Source organism: Cyanistes caeruleus, chromosome 1, assembly GCF_971803275.1.
Source record: "Cyanistes caeruleus chromosome 1, bCyaCae1.hap1.1, whole genome shotgun sequence".
NCBI classification, from domain to species: domain Eukaryota; kingdom Metazoa; phylum Chordata; class Aves; order Passeriformes; family Paridae; genus Cyanistes; species Cyanistes caeruleus.
In genome coordinates, this window is record NC_141701.1 from 121,941,163 (window position 1) to 121,964,239 (window position 23,077).

Genomic DNA, 23,077 nt, shown 5'->3' on the forward strand with positions numbered 1-23,077 from the left:
AGAATATCAGTTAAAACACCTTTTTTCAGTCAGCATAGCTGCTTAGAAAGATATTAATTAATTTTTTCTGTATTTTCCACTGGTGAGTTTCTCCAGCTGAAACAGAAATTAATTTCTGAAGATGACAGAAAATAAATACAGTGGATTTCTTTGGGTTTTTTTTTTTCAGAAATAGACAATATCTTTATTATTAAAGGAATCCTGAACACCAGAAAAATATTTGTACCTTTAGAAATTATTTAATAAGCAGAGCAAACATCCCCTGATTTATAACACTGCAACTAGGAAAACTAAAAAGAGAGAAAAACAGAGAATGTTCTGCTTTGGGAAAGAAAAGTTTCAGGATTATTTGCTCTAAGTAGAATAAATTGAATGGACTGATTAGAAAGGAAAAGTTATTCTGACATCTGTGAGGAAATATCCAAGAGGTGACAGAGGGAGTATATGAATGCAAGAACGTCAGATAATCGGAAATCTAAATAACCTTCCTGTAAGCACACACTGATCTCCCTCCTCCACTCAGCAAGGTCCCAAACACTCACTGCTTCCCAGAAACTGCCCGTATTTCATGATCACACAACAGCCAGGAGCCTCTTCCTGCTCCTTCACTATCCTTGTAAATAACAGTTGCTGGGATTACATTCAGGTCTAACCTCATTTACACCAGCCCTCACTGACTTCACTTGCACATTTCTGGCTCTGGCTGAACACAGCCTGTGCTCGAATTGTACCACAGCTCATACTTCTGCTTTCTGGGGATTACATTGCAATTAAGAAATGATGCATGTTTCTTAAATAAACAATTCATATTTATTTAAGAAAATACCCACGGAAGTTGAAACCAACAACTCTTAAGCAAAAATTCCTTTCTTCAGTTATTTGTGACTATTTTATCTATTACTGAAGAAAATATTTTGAAAGCTAAAAAAATACGTTGAAGGCGCCTTATTTTGCTACAGCAGATTTGATGCAACTTTTTGCAGAGGTGTGTATTACCACACACTGGCTTTCTACTGTGAAATCTGAATGCATTTAATGCTACTCCATTCATCTGAAGTAGCTCACTGCTGTTGCATGCCCTCTAGTTTAGTCTTACCAAGCCTTTTCAACCAACGCTCCTTTGCATCCTCTGACCATAAATCATAGCCACTGTTTCGGTCTTGTGATCATGATTGTACAACTCTCCTATTACCAGCTTCTACTTGTAAAAAATATCACACCACACACTTCCTACTTATATTTTATACAAAATGTGTGTGATTCTTATGAGATGCTAATAAAAACCCACACCAAAATAATAACATATCCTCCTTTGCTGAGTACTGTTTTTTTCAGACTCCAAAACAGTTTAGTCCACACAAAAAGAACGCCAACATGCCAGGTGACCAGCTCTTCATTTCACAACTTGCCTGCCTGGAAAAATACTGTTCTAATAAATGAAATAAAACCAATGCTTTCAGAGCAGTCTAAAAACCTCCTTTACACAGTTTTGCATTGCCTCTCTGAAGGCAAAATCTATGACATATACCTTACCATACTCGTAGCTTTGACGTACACATTATCTTTCAAGTGACAGTTTCCATCATGGGGAATTACAATTCCTGCTAATTTACTATCAAGGGCCAGATGGGAAGTTTGATCTGTCATCACAAGAAGCAGTCGCTTTGCTTCTTTACGCCATCCAATATGGCTCTATAAAGAAAACAAAATTAGGTATAAGAAAGCAGTATCTACCTGTTTTCTAAAATAACCTACAACAAAATGAAAAATTAACATGAAAGACCACTTTCAGGTATTACACTGCCTGGCAGCACTGCATTAAACTGGGCTATTTAAAGCATTTTGTGTGGAAATAAACATAATGTACTACATCTGAAATCTACCAATTTCTTTGCTTTTTTCCATTTACCATTTCCTTTGCTTTTTAAAGAAAGATGTCCCACTATACATGCCAGTTACGCTTTATATAGTGGGCTTGATAACAGCTGCCACATTGTGTGTGTCACTGTTACATACAAATACAAAGCATACAGTTTGTAAAATCCTCTGGGGTCCAAGGAAGCATTACAACCAGTAAATATGCCTTCATCCATACTGATACTTAGAACTCTGTTCTATTTTTACTTTAATTAATTTATATTCTTGACACACTAAAACTTTCTTTTCTTACAAAATTTTTGGGCAAGTACATTAGTATGCAATCACAAATCAATAAACTAAAGTTTGAAGGTCTTCATGCAATTACAAATTGAGAAATTCCTTATTATGCAGCAAAATGCTACATTTATTTACCATCTTAAGGGACTGATAGCAAAGTGGCAGCCTCAAGGGTGAATTGAATGTCTTTCAGGAATTCAGGGATGTGAAGGATGCAGCAGGGTAAGCTTACATCTAAATTGGTTTAGATGACAATTTGTATTTTCAAAACATTAATCTCCCTGATTATAATGAAATTTCTGAGGCACACAGGAAACACATCATACGCTTTTCCATTATTCCTTCTCTTGCTAATTCCATCTTCTTTTTCACTGTTTCCATTTTATCTCCTTCCTATGACACAGAATCTCTCATTCTCATGTGGAACATGTACCTGCAATACAGTCCATGTACTCAGCCACACTTTGTGACTTACTCTCTGCCTTCCTCTCTTCATGGAGAGGGATTTAGCTGCCTTCTCAGGCTCACTCTTTACTATCTCTGAATGGGGATTAAGTATCTCAAGCCAGCAAGAATAACAAGTACAGAGGGGTGTCATGTCTTTTCCAACTTATACTTCAGTCTCCCTCAGATACTCCTAAACAGCATTCCTCTAAAGAAGGAGTATTTTACTTGTAAACAGGTTTTGTCTTAAATCATTCCAAATTCTCCTCCAGCAGTCTTCTCCTGACTCCAGCATTTGACTTTGTCACCTTGAGACTTGTTTAGTTTTAAGCAATCCTGTGAGGAGCAGAGAGTGGGACGTGATGATCCTTATTGATCCCTTCTGACTTGAGATGTTCTTTGATTCTATGATTCCTACCTACATATGTCACAGCAATCAAAATTTTAAAGTAGCTCCATGTTCTAAGCTGCTACCTCTTGAAACTATGATGTATTGGTTAAAGCAAGATGGAGCAAGTTATAAAGGTCTATTGTAGGCAAAATGAGTGCACATTACTATAATTTATGGTTCATGATGGTCATTATGAATTGCACATTCTTCCCGTACATTTCAGTTCACAATTCACCTAACAGGAAAGCCTCCACATTCTTATGAATATTTCCATTATATTGTTCTTGGAAGCATATATTATTCTAGAACTCACATGTCATAAGTGAGGAATGTGTCCAGTGAGAAACACTGAATTTTTAGGAATTTTTCCAAAGTTCCAGAATAATTTTTTGTAACAGCTTCAATCACAGTGTTTATGGAGAGTGGTTTTTATTTACCTGTTAATCAAAATTTGAAAATAAAACAGGACCAAACTATTCATTTTTAGTGTAACTTGAATTACTTTTGTCCTTGAGATATTTTACTTCTCAGAAAAATAGTGTGAAGATAGAGAAGATAAAACAATTGTCCTGACATCATTGTAACAGATGAGAAACATGCCAAGCCTGTGATTTGAGTGGGAACTGAATATTTTATAGAGCAGTACCAAACCCATGAATCAGCCAAATTTCAAAATCTGTATTGCATTAATATGCATAAGAAGAAAAACAACAACCAAAATAGCTCTCTAGAGTAAAACAAACTCTCTTTATCTAATGTGCTTATAGCTTGAGACTTACTGATGCAGATCTTTTCCACACTTTCCTGCATGAGACTCTGATGAAATTTTATCAATATAAAAAAGTTAATTTTTAGTTGATTTGTACTGTTTCAAAATTTGCAAGCTGAGAACACAGAAGTTCCGTTTTCCTTACCTACACAAGCATATATATAAAAATTCTCATTCAATTTTCAAATTTTTAAGGAGAAGAAATTTCAAATGGTATGCCTTCATTGAGGAACACAAGCAGTGCTTTAATGATTTTTGAAACTAATTATGTAATTGACTGAAATTAATACATGTGTCTGTTCAAACAAGAAACAGTTGCTTTCATCATCCATCCTATGTTGGTCAGGCTGATTAAAGCCAGAAATTAAAGATCCATAACTGATACCAAAAGGTGTTCCCTCCTGCTCTGGTTTTCAGTTTCAACTGGAAATATATAGTTAAGGGGGAAATAATGAAAAAGGAGAAAAAACCCCTTATTATTATCAGGTATAGCACTGGAATTTTGAATTCAGGAACACTGACCACCAGTGTACCTACACATCTATCTGTCTGTCTGTCTGTCTATCTATGTATCTATCTATCTAGTGCCTGAATCACCATTTCTTTATTCTTTTGTAAATAAGCTCCTTCCTTACCTGGCACACAGCTGCCTGGAGCATTGCATCAAAGCCCCCTTCAGGTGTATCAATATTTCCAGAAATTTTTTGTTTATTCACTGCATTTCTGAATTCTGCTATATTGTCAGTCAGGGATAGCACATGAATATAGCCATGAGGAGGCATACAATCTAAATTGTAATCACTGTAAAAAAAAAAAAAGAAAGAAAATCCTTATTTTTCCTTTGAAGGAGATGAAAATATTGCATCCCCATTAACCCATAAAATCCTGATACTAATGAAGGTGTAGGTAGCACAGAATAAGAAACACTTATAGAAAAAAGAGCAATTCCATGCTAAATTAAGTTCAGTGGGAGGTAGTTATAATTAACTACAAAAAATGTAGATTATCTTCTATTTTATGGAATTGTTCTTATAATAACTTAGTCAATATTTTAACAATATATGTAGTGTTTCATAAAGAACAAAAATGCCACAAGAGGGATGGTATGATCTCAGGGTGTATATAAACCCTTTTGGAATATCAACAGCATGGTACAGCTTTGCTTTTCATTATGCTGAGAAAGGACTATCACACTGCAACAGTAACATCTTTTAATAGGTTGCTACACAGACTACTGGATCAAACTATAAAAAAATCTAAGTTTCTACCTTTTATCATCCACGAGTGTTACATTAATGTACACAAAATCAAGATTTATATTAATAATAATTATGTCATCAAAGAGATGAGAAAATCCATTTTCACTAACACCATTATACTTTCTCAAATTATACATAAGGGAGAAAGTCTGACTAAGCTAGTGAAACAGCACCTACACAGGTCATTGATCTGGGACCCATTCACAGGTGTGATTTATGGCACAAGTTGAAGTGCTCATCCATTTCAGATGCTGAGCAGGTTTCTACTCTCTTAACTTCTACTGCATCCAGACTGTAACCTGCCCTCCTCCAAATCAAGCTACAGTCAAAGAAGAGAAACTGGCATTGAAAGAATTAATACCTCTGCAGTTGTCTCCTCTTAGGCAAAATGCGTCATGACCTAGAAATGCTAATCAATATCCTATATTGATTATGACTCACTATATACAGACGGTCCAGATGACTGCTTTATCCATAGACAGTCACATCTCTAGAATGAATTCCACCACTAGGAACCAATTCAAAACCCACTGAAGTCACAAAAGGTACTTAGAGACTTCACAGAACTTTGGATCACGTCTTCTCAGGAAAGGCAAGCAAGAAAGTATGAAGAATTAATATTCACTTTTCCAACTACTGTCATTTATACAGCTCTGAATTTGTTGTGAATAATCTTGTTCTCCAGGTAGTGTTGGAAGTGATCCCTCACTTCATGTAAGTGTTGAGCCCAAGGTATATAAAACATGGCATGAATAAAGAAATGCAGGCCAGAACATCTTTTCTATTTAAAAGAGGAGTTCTCTCGTATTAAAACTGTAGATCAGAGGATTGCTTATGTTCGTTAAATAAGCTGAAAGAAACCACATCATGTTGACAAAAGTAGAATTTTCAGGAAAGAGTTAATGAATACACGACCATACACCAGAACATATATAGGTCAGAAAGTAAAAACTTTGTGATGAATCTAGGTAACATATCCAAAATAACCAAAACCACAACAGTTGACTTTAAAATGAAATACAAAACATAACCAAATATTCCAAAGCAGCATGGGTTTTGGCTTGTTTTGCTAAAGAAAAAACAATGCATTTTTTCTGATACAGAAACAGTTTTTCTGAAATCACTCACCAGGTACTGCAGAAGCAATCATTATAAAACAATTTTCAGCATTTCCTTAGGAACTTTTCAAAGAACCACAGTAAAAGGAAACAAAGATAAATTCTGAACATAAATGTATAATGCATATTTCTCTAATTAAATACAGGTCTCAGTGCTACAGTAAATGTAAAAAGACTACATACCTGCACTGGTTATGGATTCTACCTGGATGAATGCTAATATAGGGTGACACAGTTTTATCCACATAGGAGCCAAATCCAAGTCGAAAATCAAGAGAAATATTCTCCATCTTTTTAGATAAAGCAAATCCAACGGAATTTAACTTTTCTATATTGTTGTGCATAGAGGCTGAGACATCAACTAAATAGTAAAGATCCACAGGGTATTTCTCTAAAGGACGAACTTTTAACATAAAGTTTACTTCACTTCCTGATTAAAAAAAAGAAACAAATACGCTTATTTACTATTTTTGAATGGACATGCTTAAAAATACATTTATTTTTGTAGCAACCTCAGCACAAAGTTGTTTGTGTCAGCAAAGAGAAAAACAAACAAACAAGAAAATTTCCCAAGAGTAAATGAAACCTTGAAGAAACATTCAAAAATAAGCCATAAAGGGATGTTTTGTAGAACATTTTGGTTTTTTTTTCTCGCAGGAGCACTGTGCAATTTATTGTAAAATCTTACTTCTCCCCATTTTGTTTTAAATTCATGGTTATGCAATCTCTTTGGCATTGTAACAAAAAACAGTTGTGGCCCACAAAGGACACAGATCTGCATACAAATTGGGGTCAGTCACTTCAAGGTTGTCACTTCAAAGTATGTAAATGTATCCTGCAAATAGTTTCTCATATGACAGAATCTAAAACTACATACACACCACAAGGACAGCACAGCCTGAAAAAGTCACATAAATAATGATACAAGTTTATCCCAAATTGCTTCCAAAGATTTGATGAGAAAATTCTGTAGGATCAAAATATATCTTTTTTTTAAAAAAAAAAAGGTTTTAATATTAAAAAAAATCCCTCTTTTGGCATATACAAAACAGAACTCTTATTTCAGGATGATAGATGTCTGGGACTCCTGCAGAACCACAACATATTCTCATATGTAATAAAAACATTAATACTTTGGAAGCTGCTAAATCTAGTCCTCACATTTTTGCTTGTCCAATATCCTGTAATGTCAGCAAAATGAGCAAAATGATTTGTATGGGCAGAGCAGGTAACAGTAATGCATGGTTTCAAATTAGCCATCATTTTTTGCCACCCAAAGTGTAAGCTCACAGCAAAATGAGTTTCGGATCTTCATGTGACAAGTGGAGAATCTAATCCAGTATTGTGCAATGAAGATACAGCAAAGGACAGGAGGAAGTTAGATGCTATAGAACTATGTAGATTTTTAATAAAAACTATCAAAAGGTACATCCAGTACAGAGACCTGACTCAGAAAATTTAAATATGCAAAGTACTTTTTTCCAATGTCCTTTGAACATAATCCATCTGAAAATTTCAGGATTTGTCTGTATTAGGTCTTGCATGAGGAAAACAATTTTAGTGTGCTGCTATTTATGTTTCCTCTTTGCAAATGTAAATTGAATTACTTTTTGTAAATGACTCTTACAGGTCTCTGGTTTGCATATAGTGAGATACTGAGTGCAGCTTTTATTATTTTCTACATAAATCCTAAATGATGAGTATATGTAAACAGTGACAAAACTCCCCAGTATCAAAACAAAAGTATTTTTGTCTGTGTGATTATAATGTAGCAAATGTCTGTTTTGAGAAAAACTACAGTGGTATATCTGTGTGTTTCCCTGAGGCAGAAAATATAGGCAAAATACCTATATATAAAAAGCTTTTCTTCTGGAGTCCTAGAAATTTCATTCTTTTGCCTCCCTGATGCAAAAACTTCTGTAAAGCATAAGGAACTCCAAACTTAATTTCATTATTTACTGGAAAAAATGTTAATGAAAACAAATTTTAGAAAGCTAACTGTTTTTCCTATGAATCCAGTATGCCTTTGGAAATAAATGTGATTACAGACAGAGCTTAGAGGTAGCTCAGTTCCTGAAACCATTTCTCAGTACAAAGCAGAGTATCAGTCACTTCTTCGGAAGAAGAATGCGGAAAGGAGAAGTGCTGATGTTACCTTGACTGTTTTATTATTATAAAGAGTGGAAAACATCTGCTTTGTGCTTTACATACATGCAGATTCTTCAATTTTCCTTTGTAATTGACAGAAAATTATCATTTCTACAGTGAAAATCAGCAAAATTCTTCTCCTGAACACTTAATGTTTTCCTGACAAAGATTGATCCCTCTCACATATTTCTTTCTCCAATTATTCTTTATGAAAGAAAGAAAGAAATTAAATTTCATTGAGTGGAAGATAACCATGGATCCCTTTATATCACCTTCATTTCTGCTGTTTGCTACAGCTTTTTTAGAGACAGAGGATGAACACTTATTTAACTAGATTTCAGCTGAGGGCAAATGGAGATATACTAATTATAAAAAAATTCAGGCAGTGAACATCTAAGTCTTCTTTAGGAATTTTGTCTTTCCTTATATAATGGTTTTGGTATTTTCTAGTTGTCTAGTCAATGCACTTGAAAATAAATAATCAAGAAGTTTATCAAATTATGAATTTAAGAATTATAACTCTATTTACTTTCAGGAGGAATAGCTTATACACATTTAAGGCAAAACTGTTAGTTTAAGGGGCTAAGTAATCAAGAAACCACATAAGAAAACAGGAAAGACTACCTAAAATTCCCTTTACACTTATTATTTGCATTATTCTGACCTTCAGCTGTGTTTGACAGAAACAATTCTTGGTGAAGATGATACTTCAATATTGGAGCAACACCATATCAGTTCTACAATACAATGTTATAGCATCATTCTTCCAAATAATTATTCCAGATGGCTCTTCACAAAATATCTGTACATAGAAGTACTGTTTTTATTTTAAATTTATTATAACATCAATGTGTCAGAGATGACCCAACCTGGACGCAGTTGGACTGAAACTTTTCCTGGTGTCACTTGTGTATTTGTTTCGTGGTCACTAGGTATTGTGACATGAACCATGGGGTTTTCAACCAAATCTGATTGGCAGCCTCTTTTCATTAAGTTGAAAACAGTGTCACAGCGTCCCTTCTGTGTTGTGCCAGCCATGAAATCCTGTTAAAGAAGAAACAAAAAGAGCAAAACAATCTGAGCTGAAAAAAACTCTGTACCACCTTCAAAGGATGAAGAAAACCAAAATAATAGTATTTGAAACAATAAAATATGCTACTATATAATTGAATGAATTATAGAACAAGATCATGAAGCCATATGTTTTTAATAATGGCAATAAGGCAATATTTAAATTAGAAGTTAAACCTAATTGCCACACTGACCCATTTCTACACAGAAAGTTTTTTTACCGAGAAATAGGATCTTGCACAATCAGAACAAGCTGACTTTGGAGAAAAAGGAAATTACACACTGTCATTATGTCACTAAAAAAAGTTCTGTGCCATGCTATGAGCATGTTTTAGCAAAAAAGCATCATTCCCTCAACAGCAAAACAGGTTATTTTTCAGAAGAATCCACTGGTAATGCTACTCAGGCTGATATTTAGTAGGAACACCAGAGGTCAGGTCTAGATTTAGCCAACCTGAATTTGTCTATCCCACTACACAAAATCCAAAGACCTGCTAAACTACGTAATTTCAATTCCCGGAAAGAGGAAACCATGTAGTATTACAGGAGTGGACAGTTTAGATGCCACCAACATAAAAAAGCCATTGTAGCAACAGAAAAGTGATTAGTAAAAGGATGATGTCAGAAGCAGCCCATCCTTTGCTGCATTGAAAGAGAAAAGTTGACAAAAATTGCATCAAAATGATCCAATGCAAAATTCCTTCCTGACCACTAATCTGATGATTAATACGATTCTGAACATGCAGGGGAAAAAAGAAAAAAAAAAAGAATAAAAACAAGACAAGAACTTTTGTAGTCTTTCAAACTATTGGTGCATCTGAGTCAAAGCTGGAAACCAACCAAAGGACAATCTCTGATCTTTCAGATGCAAATGCAGAAAATAAGCCATCTAAAATACAGTCAACTGTGTATTAGATAATCAACAGTCATCCAGACCCTGAAAAGACTAGAGAAAGCCCATGAAGAATTAAATATGTCAGTTCTTGTTTTTCAAATTCCAGCTTAGTTTTGTAGTCTACCTCGAATCTGTTTTTTCTATAACCTTCTTTCTTAAAAACAACAGAGACTACTTTTTAAGTTACTGCTATTTATATATTCTTTTTTGTGTATACTTTTCAAAAAGCTAGATTTTTAAATATATAAAGAATTTAGCTACTCTTGTTACCAGTAATGAATAATAGATTTGTAGTGTTTTCTGAGGTCCACTGTGTGTGGGTATAAATTCAAAGCATCTCAAGAGTTCCTCAGGGCTGATTATCTTATTAAAAATATTATTCTCATGAAGCAGGTGGGCTAAGGTGCACTGCAATATTTCCATCTGCAGTAGTATGGGTTTTGCCATGCCATAACCATGGATGGTGTGTAGGTGAAGCAGCTATTTAAGAGGGTTTGACAAAGCCCTGGTGAACAGCTCTCAGGATTGACTTGAGACGTGAAACAGGACAAACAGAGCAGAAGCAAAACAGGCCAAGTCCATGTGCCTACTCAGAAGGAAAGTTTTGCACTGGAAAGTTAGGAAATGCTGCTCTGTGATAAATGCAGATGGAGGAGGATAAAGTTTTCCCTGTTCTAAGACAAGACATGGGGCCAGAATAATGAACCCCTCCACATTGTAATCCATTGTGCCACCTACACATGCTAGGCTTCCTCTGGGAAAACAAGCCCTGCATGCCTCTACCCATCCTTGCATTACTTATCCTTGCACCTTTGGCAGACTAAGTTAATGATTCCAAGACATAATATCTCAGATATTGCCAGTGCTTTACACTCCTGATCTCTGTCAGACACACCCCAGGAATTTATCTACCTTCTCTGCTAACCTGAAAGCTACTACTGGTAATTTCTGTGTGAGCTTAAAGAGCATACGAGCTTGTGATTGTCAATGATATTCTTCAAAACCTTGCTCCTCTAAAATGATTACTCAAAATCATACTATCAACAGGGTTGTCTTTTCTTTTTTTTTTCCCTGTCAAACAAAACCAGAAATACCCATATTCTTACAGTTTGCAAAGTAATAATTTCAGAATAATTCATGCTACCTAAGACTTATCTTCTGTGCTATGTCTCAGAACTGATAGTTTCAAGTGTCAAAATGAGAAAAGCATCATTTTTTCCATTTGTGATGGGATCATAATATAAGGTGAAGTCAAAGTCAACTCTACTGTTAGTACAACCTTTTGCTAAATGCAGTAGACATACATGTATAGACTTGTTTTCATATATGATGAAGACTTAATATAAAGTACTGATAAGTAATTTTGATTTTGAAGCCAAAAACTGTTAAACTCTCAAAGCTACTGTAAGTCTGCCAAAGCTGTCTACAAAGCAGATGGAATGTATTAAAAAGGTCTCACTTTATTTAAAATTACTGCAATTTTCCAAATAAAAGATTGCATTTTCTCCTTTGGAAACAGAATATATTTCACATGACTTCTCAGGTTCTGTCTCTGGGGATCATTTAAAGATTTTCTTGCTATTTCTCACTATAATTTTCTCAGTTTAAAAGTCTTTATCTTCATAAAGATCAGAAGCAGCTAAAATATAAAGTCAAATGTAATTAAGCAAAAATGCCATACCTCTTGAGCACACCATCCACACTCTGGACCCAAAGCAAGACACTTTGTGCATGTTACTGCATTTGAAGTGGCACATCTGTTTTCCGCTGCAATGAAATACAAACCCAAACATTCATGATTTATGACGATACGTGAAATTGTAAAATACCTAATTTTAAACCAAGATTTCAAAAATTACTTCTCCATATTAAGAGTGATGACAATGTATTAAAACAGAAGTAAAACAGAACAAAGGTATTGTGGTGAGTGAATACAATTTTCTTTTATCTACAGTCTACAACTATATGCACAGAATGAATAAACTCTATTCACAATTCACAAGGCCAAATTTTTAAGATCCTGATTTAGAGTAATTTTGAAGTGCAAGTTTATCTTTGGCATGTATCTTGCTGATTTACTGCCTAAAAAAAAAAAATTTACTAGGTAGCTTATCTTTTCACAGACATTTTCCCTTTAAGTCATTTACACTTGACTGAATTATTCATTATTCACTCCTCATGAAACCCAAAGTATTTTCTCACCTTCTATAAATATTCCCCCTCTGCATATTCATTTTTGCAATGAATAGTTTCCCAGAAGAGGAAGATTTTCTTTTCCAGAAGCAAATAGAAATGTATCCAACACTACATGTGTCACAGATTGAAGGCACATCATTCTGTACCAACTGCAAAAATTGTGCCTACTTACATGTCTACCAGCAAAGTCCTTTATATCCTTTTCACATCTTTGTTTTATAGATTATTGCTTAAGTTACTACTCTTTCCTATGAAAATTTGGCAGTTGGTATTGAGAAGAAGAGTCTTTTCAAGGGACTGGGCCAGCTCAGCTGGAATGCCAGCATTAGTGTATCCTTTCAGCATGTTGAGCACAAGTCTCTTGCAGTACAGTGCACCTCTAAACAAGACAGAAGTCACCTGCTCAAAGCTATATGGAGGGCACAAAATGCACAGCTTTGTAGTAGTGCTGCTTAAGAACACTGCTGTACGGCATATTCAGCATGCCATATTAGAAAATACACAGGGAACAAAATAAAATTAATTTCTGCATACAACAAAAGGCTACATATGTTAACTGGTCCATTGTGATAGCATGCATCATCATATCAAAACAGTTTGATGAAAGGTTTGGTTTTCATCCGTAAGTTTTGGCTACATGTACTGTCTCTCAGATTATTTCTTTCCAACCAGCAATAATAACACAAACCATCTCTCTTTTTAGGTAATGAGACAAACCTCTCACAGTGAACAGCTGTATTAGGAAAATATGTACTAAAATACCTTTTCTTAATTTTTTTTTTCTGGTTTCAGCTATGGATTCTAAGATGAGATCCTGTATCATATGAACAGCTGATTTTCAGCAGGTCACTTAGAATGATGCACTTAGGCTGATGCAAGGCACTAGTCACAGTCTGCACATTATTAATATCAACAACACATACACCATTGTCAGTATTAGCAAGCCTAGTGCAGCACAATTGCAGCATTATACTGACATTATGTAGGTTAGTGGCAATTTAAATAATTTAGGTCAGACCAATATTTCTGTTTAATATTGACTGCTGCTGACAATTTTTGCCATGAAAGCAATGTGAGAAAAAAATAAAAAGCATAAATGAAAAGGAGAGCTACAGGTATGATATAAACAGTAAGTTGAAAAGCAGCCCAGGAAGGTGCTGGAACGTAGGGAAAACTGATTAAAGGGTGGGAGAGGTTGGGAGGGATAAATAAAGGAGGAGTTCCTAAGGAGAGAGAAAAGAACAAGACAAAATCAGAAAGGTTTTTGTTTGGTCTTTTTTCGTTATAAAAACAAACACAGCAAGTTTTACTTGGATGTAAAATGAGAGCAAGCTCATTCAGCACTAACACAATAAAACTTTTTTTGCATTTATAAGAAGATAGAAACTGCACTTTACGTTCTACAATCTGAAAGAGCAAACCTGGATGCCATAGAAAATGTGACCACGTACTGCAGGGGAGGAAAAAGGTATGAAGATTTTGGGTAGGTACTGACATGCATAGGGTAGTAGACTTTGCCACAGATCCTTTTATAGACAGTACTCATAAAGTGCAAGGACTCAGAATGAAAAGTTGTTGAAGGAGTAAAAATAAAAGGAATGTAATTGTTCTTGGCACACAAACACCCTTCCCATCTTCAACTGGCTATCAAAGACAGCAGAGATGAAAGGTGTTACAAGAAAAGAGAGTGATAGATTCAGTAAAAGTGTCAAAGGGCAAGGAAAAATTTAAGTTGCTGATCTGCAGCATAACAGTGGTTTTAAGACCACCATGGAGCAAAATAGGAAGAAAATTACATGAACTTTGGATTACCCATTCAAGTTGATATTCATTTTAAGAGACAGCGCTGTTCTTATAAGAATAAATAGCTGACATGAAAAAATGAGAAACCTGTATTTCTAGCTATTCAGATAAGGAATAAAGAAGATTAATTCCTTGTCACTGCAATCAGTAAACCGAGGAAGCCAAATAATAACTATGGCCTAATTAATTTCCTGCAATAATATCCGAGACTTCTTTCTTAAGACATATAATCCTATCTCTAAAACACATACTTTAATTTAAATGCCATTGACCACATAACAAAATACGAACACCTTTTTTTTTAATATGCACTTACTAAAACACCCAACAATATGTGTCTATGTGCCATTTTCCAGATGCATTGGAAAACTGACTGAAAAATAACTGCCCCATTTTTTTTTTCTGTATGGTTAGTTTACTGAATCTATTGAAACTCGATTTAGTTTATTAATACAGCCTATCAAATAAAATACAGGGGGGTCTGTGTGCCTTTGCAGACTGTTAAGACAGAAAAAAATACCTTAAAATCCAATTTCAGTGTGATCATGACAGATAAAACACTTGAACAAATGAGATATACAGTACTGCTGGATGCAAATTTCTTTGCTGATAACTCTCCAGTCTCAAGAGCTCCATTTTCACAACATGAAGTCACAGATTGGCAATAGACAAGCTTGGTACCATTGGAGCAAAAGGCTGAATTTTTTTTGTTTTTAATAAAGAGAAACTTGAAAAAGTTGAATTAAATTCTTTATTTATTATTCTGTCTACATCACTACTCTGGTTCCCAAATACATAGTCTGTTATAGCAGTAACATTTATGGACATGCTTTCATTCATCAAATATTTATTATTTAGTTGTACTCTAAAACTGTAACTGTTTTAGTATAAACTTTTCAGTTGCTTTAAAAAAATCACTGTAAAGCAAGAAATATTTTTTTATGAGTTGACTTAAAAAAGAACTGAGATTTTTCCTGCCGCTTCACCAAAAACCGAGTCCAGACAAGACTGAGTTACTGTTCAGCCAAAACTAAGGGCTAGTTTCTACTGGCTTAGTTTGAACTGATGTATGCCAAAAGGTATTTTCAACAAGGGCCAAATTCTGTGCTGGGAACTGCACAGGCATATGCATATAATAAAAAGTGCATCAGGTTAAACTACACTTTTCCAGCCTACTTCACAAAATTACAACCATGCTCCAACAACTGCAGCTATTTACAGTAACCACAGGTGTGGCAAGTCTAAACTCTCTGCAACAAGAGGGATCAAGGCAAGAGAAATATCATATATGTTATAATTACATCCTGCCTCCTTATTATGAAAGTAACCTTATCACAATCAGGGTATTTATCTCAGAGATGAAACAGCAATAAAGCACTCTGGTGTCTCAGAGGGGATGTTAAACAGGTTTTCAAACAGACAGAACTTTGTTCAAGTACAGCCAAGGATTTGGATTTGTATCATCTTCACAGTTGGTACTTGCATGTGCTGGTTCTGGAGGCTGTACCACTTTCTTAAAAGAGAAAGGCAAAATATAGCTTGCAGTTTATATTCCCTGATCGTGGCCTTCAGACTGGTGAATGCTCATTAAGGCAAGAAGATAGGAAATTATCCAGCTTCTACGAGCCAGTTTTTCTTCAGTTGTGCATCTAATCTTGTTCTAGGGCAGCAATCAGCCAGGCTATCCCTCTGCACAGATAATGAATGAGGCCTTCAGTAACTCACGTATAGCCTAATTTCTGAGGAAAGCTACACAGTATACTGCAGTTACCTTCACCTTTCTGTCTTCAGAGCAGAGCAACAAGACCCTGCAGAGGGGACAGACAGTGGCAGTCCCACCTAACACGTGGCTCCCCAATTCACTTCGGCCAAGCGTGCAGGTACAATGAAAAGCATTAGAAAAATGCTATAGAGGAGGGATTATTTTTCCATGATTACTTTGTTGGACAGTTACTTGCTCAGATTACAGAGAAAAAAACGAGTGTCTGTGCTTTAACTGCCAATCCTAAAACCCAGTCCTGGAATTTAGGGAGTTTTCCCCTCTTTTTTTCCTTCCAAACAAGAAATAATTCTCTCTGCCTTTTGTGCCACGCTTTAGAAAAACACACTATGTCATCACCAGATTTTCCAAGAAGATTACAAGGCATGCCTCAAAATCAGGTTTAAGAGGTACTCAACCTTGTCTAGGAAATATTTCAGCTTGAATACTGTACACTTTTTATGCTTTATAATAAAATCCTAAGATTTTATTGAAAAGAGTACCAAAAAACTTTTCTTTCCTCTCCCTTTTTTTTTTTATTACACATGGGATTTGTTAATTTGTTTCACTTCCCCATTAATGGTTGGGCACTTTAGTTTCACTGTTTAGACAGAAAGAAGCCACACACTGATTTTAAAATGTTTTTTTTTGCCAGCAACAGAAGAAGCAGTAAACTAAAATTCTGCATGACAGAGACATATTTTTGCTAAGAAAATAAAAATGTGTAAAAGAAAGGTGCAAAACACTGTTAAATTGTGAGCTCTCAAAAAATACTTCTGTAAACCTGGCAAGTGAGTAAAATCACCTTTCCAGACAAACAAACAAGTGACCCCGCCAACCTAATAAATCAACTGTTACAATGTTCTTAAAAAGAAAAATGGAATTGGAAGAGATAAAACATAATGTGGTTACAGAGATGGTAAGAGGTAGAAGTGAGAATTGAGTAAGAAGACTTTGCACATCTAAATAAACGCAGTGAAAAGAATCACTAGTGAACAAGTCCTGATAACTGACAGGGACTTTCCATTCCTAACTCTGCTGATGCACCACCCTCCATCCCCACCCCAAGAGTTTTGGGGTTCCCACATTAATTTGCATTACTGTATGAACACAGTACCTTTTAAACATGAGGGTCATTACTGAGAGCTACACAGGTAATTTAAAAAGCCATTAAAATGCAAAGCAATGTAGCAGTCTGCCCTGTGTGAGTTTGTGCCTTTGCAAAGCATGCAGGAAAAAGCGCCAAGATCTTCCTTTTTGGCACATTGTGCAAGGTCTGAGTGACGCCACTGGAGAGAGCTGACGCTGGACTTCAGCTGAACAGCACAGACAAAAGGGGAGGACACCTCTGTCAACACAGAATTAGGAAAGCCCTGGCAGAAAATGACAGTCATAGCTGATGCTGGAGGACACAAAATGCATCGTAAGTCTGCTCTGCAGTGGCACGTAGACACGGAGTTCTCACCAAGTATATGGACACTTCTGTAATTAGAGAACGGTACTCATAAAGGCTTTAAACCAAGCATATAAGGTTCAATAAGGGCAAGTGCCAGGTTCAGCATTTCAGTCAGAGCAACCCCATGCGGTGCTACAGGCTGTGGGGAAAAGGGGGTGGGAATCTGCTAGTGGAAAAGACATTGGGGTTCTGAAGAGATTCCAGAGAAGGGCAAGGGAGCTGGGGAAGGGTCTGGCACAGGTCTTATGAGGAGTAGCTGAGGGAGCTGGGGTAGGATTGGGAGAAAAGGAGGCTCAGAGGGGGCCTTATCACACTCTACAATTACCTGAAAAGAATGTTGCAGCAAGGTGGGAGTTGGCCTCTTCTCCCAGCTAACAAGCAGTAAGACAAAATGAAACGGTCTAAAGTTGTGCCAGGGAAAGTTTAGATTGGATATCAAGAAAAATATCTTCACTGAAAGGGTTGTTAAGCCTTAGAACAGGCTGCCCTGGGAAGTGGTAGAGTCACCATCCAGTGGTTCTATATTCCAGAGGAATTTGAAAGACATCCTTAACATGATGCCCAGGAACATGTTTTAGTGGTGGGCTTGTGCTGGGCTGACAGTTGGACTTGAGAATCTTAAGGGTCTTTTCCAGTCTAAATGATGTTATGATTCAAGAAGATACTCCTGACATTCCCTGAGCCTATATGTGTCTTTCTTATCCTCATCTCTTTGAAAAGCTCCAGCACTTACATGAAGGCTGCGCATCATTCAAGATGAAGACTTGGGGAACATAAGCCTCAGACAGATGCATAGCAACCTGAGTTTTTCATGTATATATGTATATGTGTATGTATATGTGTATGTGTATATATATGAATTTTGAAGGGGTTTTTTTTCCAGAAAGATGTATATAACAGCATTTTAGAAAAGGTACTACCCATAGTAGCTACTGATATCACAGGACTCAAAAACACAATGTTCAAACCACAGCCTCAGACATGGCCTTGACTATGAGAGACAGAGTTATTAACAACTCCAGTCTTTGTTCCTAAGCCACAATACAGAATGAAAACAAGCAATGCAACCTTGAAATTTTTCACAACACAATTTTTGTTTCTTGGCCAACTTTGCTTGTAACTTGTCCTTTCTATGAAACTTCCTGCTTTTCTGGGAGACAGTTACGTTTTGTTGATGCAACTCATGTCTGCAATCAATGAGTCAAAGACTGCTTGGCTTCAAAAACTAACCTATCTTGTCTCTTGCAAATAAAAACATACAGGAAAATTTAGTAGGATTAAATCATTAGAAGAGACACATTTCCCACAGTCACAAAAGATAATGCTTTTATAGCACACATTTGATGGTCCTGTTTGCACAGCTTTATACCAAAAAAATGCAAAGCATATGGAATCAGAGAGCTGAAAATGTTTTTTTTTATGAAATCCCTTTCAAGGGATTTTTTAATTAAGTCCCCTGATTTCAAAGAAACTTCAAGATGTGTGGAGTTGTGCTAATTGTTTCCTAGGATGGAACCTGGGCAAATGAATCACTGTACTCCAGTCATCTACAGCTGCTAGAAGCTGCCTCAGAGTTGACCAGCTTGAATATAGTCATGTTGCTCAAGCAAAGCATGGAAAGACTACTGCCAAATATCATTGCTAATTTAATTTCTTGTGTATTAATAAGCACTGCTAGCCCATCAACAGCCCTGTATGGTTGGTATATTCCTGTGTATTCTATAAAGTCTTACCTAATTAGGAGGTCATGATGGTGGTAAAGGTAGATAAAAATGACTACTTTTGGCCTGCTTAAGTTCAACCTTGAATAAAAGACAAGCCCAAACTTTATCTCCCACCATCTTCAATAGCTCTACCTCCTCAAACCAGGCCTTCAACCCCCAATTGTTTCTCTAATGTAACTTTTCATTACATATCTAATCATCACCAAACTGTTGCTTTCTGCCCCATACGAGCATGACCTCATCCTGGCACTGTGTCTTCATTCACATACCCAGCAGCAGTGCAGAGGATCGACAACTGCTAAGAACAGCTCAGAGCTATTTCTTCCCACACAGCATCACCAAAGACCACCTGATAGGTTCTTAGTCCACAGCAATGTAAAGACCTTACTTCACTCTCTATTATCTGCATACATGGTGGCTTGGAACAAATCTAGTCTGCATTTTAGATTGAAATTCCCAAAGTTGACAACCTAGGGGGACAAGTCCCTCAGTTCTGAACACAAAATGATAAACTGAATTGTGCTTTCACAGAAGATTTTCCTGAAACAAACCAAAACACCCAAACCGAAAGCTGTGCACGTGTGGGTTAGGGAGACAGGTCAGAGTTAAAACAAAACATTGAACACATAATACATACTTTACACTCACAATGAGAAAACCTCAAGAATATTAAATAAAAATGAAGACTGGTATCAGAGAGGATAACCACCACTCCTGAAGGACTTGTATGTAGTCCACAAGATTGGGAGGAGCATTTATTCAAGAGGGCTACGTAAAAAATATTACTGTTTTCTAGAATACCAAATCTTTGGTATTTGTTATTTTGATAATTTGCTTTTCAATAGGATTTTCAATCTCCATAGATGGTTATTGTCCCTGAGACAAATTGGTAAAAAAACTTTATGGGTTTTTTTCATAATTAAAAACGTCAAAACCCAACTCACCTGTCTAGGAACAGACACTGACCAACCTCTACTTTAGGTTTAGCTTGTTAAATTTTTATAATCTGGGGACAAAGATTACACAGTGACTGCAGCTCACATATTAACTATAACTAAACTACAGGTGCACACAGACGGTTTGAATGCAAGCTTCTGCTTCTGCTCCTTCAAGGAAGTATTCACATATGTGTATGGTCTGCAGGTGCAGCTCAAATGCTCTCTAAGGGACAGGCTTCAAACGTGCAAATTCTAGGTTTTAAACAGGTAGTGGTTATTTAATGTTCTGAAGCAATGCCACAACATTTTTAACAGCAAAATGCACACCAAAAATTTTGCTTAAATTGGAAGCGCCTGCTTGCTGATGTCATTAGTTTTATTTAGCTATTTTGTGCCATTTGTGCCAGTGTTTAAGTTGCTACAAGTTTTCTCATTTCCTGGTAGTCTTATTTGAACAAAAGGATGGGGATTTCCAGGAAGAAGCTCCCACCTGAGAGGCAAGTTGTCCTTAGCACGCTACTAACCCTTTCCACCCTGCAAAGACAGGATGGAAATAAATTGTACTCTTAAATATCAAACAAATAGAATTAACTTAGCCTAATTCCCTTGAACATCAGGAAAGAAAAGAATTTATTTTGGAAAGGGCAGCTACTGGTTTAATCAGACTTGGACTACTTTTGTGATGCCACTATACATCATGCAGCTGTATCCATAACACTGCTAAAACTGCAAAACACCAAAATTACTAAGGTTTTCAATATCTGAGCCCAATGAACTACTGCTGCTAACAACCCAACTCCCAAATCAGTGGGCAGAGGCCTGAAGTAAAATAAAAATAAAACATCCAGGAACATCATTCTACCTGCCTGAAGCTACAGAAATGTCCTCCTCCAATAATCATAGTTAAAATACTTGTCTCAGTATCTTTTGATGACTATAAATACTTCAGACTCATTATTATTGTCACCATGGGTAAATACCAAGAAATCACCACAGGCATATGACAGTGAAGTCATGGGAAGCAGAGAAACATATAAAGAAAAAATTCAATTATGAGCTTTGCAAAGTTTTCAATTTAGGCCAATTTAGCCTCAGTTAGAAGTTGCTTTTTTGGCAGCTTTCTAATGCTGTAAATTCCAGTCATCCTGAAACACTTACATTTTGCTCAAGGGGTTATTCTTGTTCTGCCACCAGAACAAGGGGAATCCTGAATGGCTGGCAAGAAGCTTACTTTTCTTCTTGGAGAAAGGTTCCATTACTGTGTACAGTGAACTAATTCATTAAAGCCCCACTTCCTTCCCAAAAGTTAAACTAAATAGCCCAAGTCCATTTATGTAAACTGCCAAAAGAAAAAAAATTAATAAAGTACAAGTACTTAGAAAGGAATAATAGACCATATCCTACGTTGTCCATCAAAAATTATGTTTGCTTAAGGAGATGAGAAAGAATTATTACATCTTTCCACTGGTTTGACAGAAGTCAGCAATTAGTAGTGGAGATACAGGAATTTTGAAAACAAGATTTTACTGAAAAGGAGGGTGCAAGTAAAATGAGAAACACCTAGGCCTTAAGAATTAAAAAGAAAAAAAACAATCAAAAAAACACAGAAAGTTTATTAACAAAAAGGACCCAATATTCTCTGGTTTTCTGTTTTCAGTAAATTCATCATGAGAAGTCAAATTTATATCAATATGTCTGGACTACCAGTTACAGTAAAAGCACTAAATAGTTCACATGTATAAGTTTCAAAAATGTAACATATATCTTTAGCATCATTAATATATTTTAAGAACACTGAGCAAACTTTAAAGGTCAGAACACCAAGCTATTCCACTTGTCCTTCTTACCCTGACAGAACTCATTAAATCCTAATCACTGCCTAAGATACAGCTATCCTGATCTTAAAAAGTAGTTTTTCTATATGCAGTTTTTAAAATATACATTGTTGAAAAAAAAAATAAATCATGCAGCTAATGTAATTTAAGTTGTACATTAATGTTTCTTACATCAGATCTATTCATAGAATCATAGGATAGAATCAAGAGTAATTTAGGTTGGAAAGGATGGCTAAGGTCACATAGCCCAGCACTTAACCCAATAAAGCCAAGTCCACCACTAATCCTCTACACTGATATATATTTACATGAAAAACTTGTGTTTATATGCACCTATCTGAGGCTTCTGTTCTTCAAATTTTTGCCCTGAATGATTCCATCTTCATATAAGTGGTGGAACTTTTCAGAGATGAGGATAAGAAAGGCACATGTACCTCCTTGAATCATGGGATCATTTAGGCTGGAAAAGCCCCTTTAAATCCTCTAGTCCAACTGTTAGCCCAGCACAAGCCCACCACTAAAACATGCTCCTAAGTATCACATCTAAGTGTCTTTTAAATCTCTCCAGGGATGATGACTCTATCACTTCCCAAGGAAACCTGTTCCATGGCTTGAAAGCCCTTTCAGTGAAGAAATTTTTCTTGATATCCATTCTAAACCTTCCCTGGCACAACTTGATGCTATTTCCTCTCATCCTACAACTTGTTCCTTGGGAGAAGGCACCTAGAAATGTGAGGTCCCTAGTTTCTAAGTAAGAACTTACAAAAATAATGATGACTGACTTTCTGAAAAAGTCTTGATAAATATCAGCAGCCCATATCAACTTACACAATTTGTAAATTAAATACCTGCTCTTTTTCCTCTCCTGCAGTAATTAGTAATTAGTCCTAATGGTCCCAAACTCAAGACACAACATGGACAAGTCATCACAAATTCTTCATAGGGATTTGAATATTTATGTACTCTATAAGGTATACAGGAGGTTATAATCTGACATTTTAAAGTCCGCTTGTGGAATGGGGGGTCATTTAATGAAGAGTTTCTTCAGCTTCCTTGAAGTTCACATTCTGACATCTTTCTGATGGTCTGGGGAAGTAAATTAAACTCAGATTGT

The 23,077-nt window shown here is 36.0% G+C and overlaps 1 protein-coding gene across 2 annotated transcripts in view; it reads right to left on the minus strand.

Annotated features, from left to right (window-relative positions):
* The window catches only part of ITGB8 (integrin subunit beta 8), a 43,374-nt gene that overhangs the window by 15,611 nt on the left and 4,686 nt on the right, over positions 1-23,077 (minus strand). For both annotated transcript variants that reach the window (XM_086854639.1, XM_086854645.1), the window contains exons 2-6: positions 11,934-12,019; positions 9,156-9,330; positions 6,322-6,568; positions 4,397-4,562; positions 1,534-1,692 (exon numbers count right to left, since the gene is read on the minus strand). In XM_086854639.1, coding sequence (XP_086710765.1) covers positions 1,534-1,692; positions 4,397-4,562; positions 6,322-6,568; positions 9,156-9,330; positions 11,934-12,019 — 833 coding nt within the window. The remainder of the gene's footprint in view (positions 1-1,533; positions 1,693-4,396; positions 4,563-6,321; positions 6,569-9,155; positions 9,331-11,933; positions 12,020-23,077) is intronic.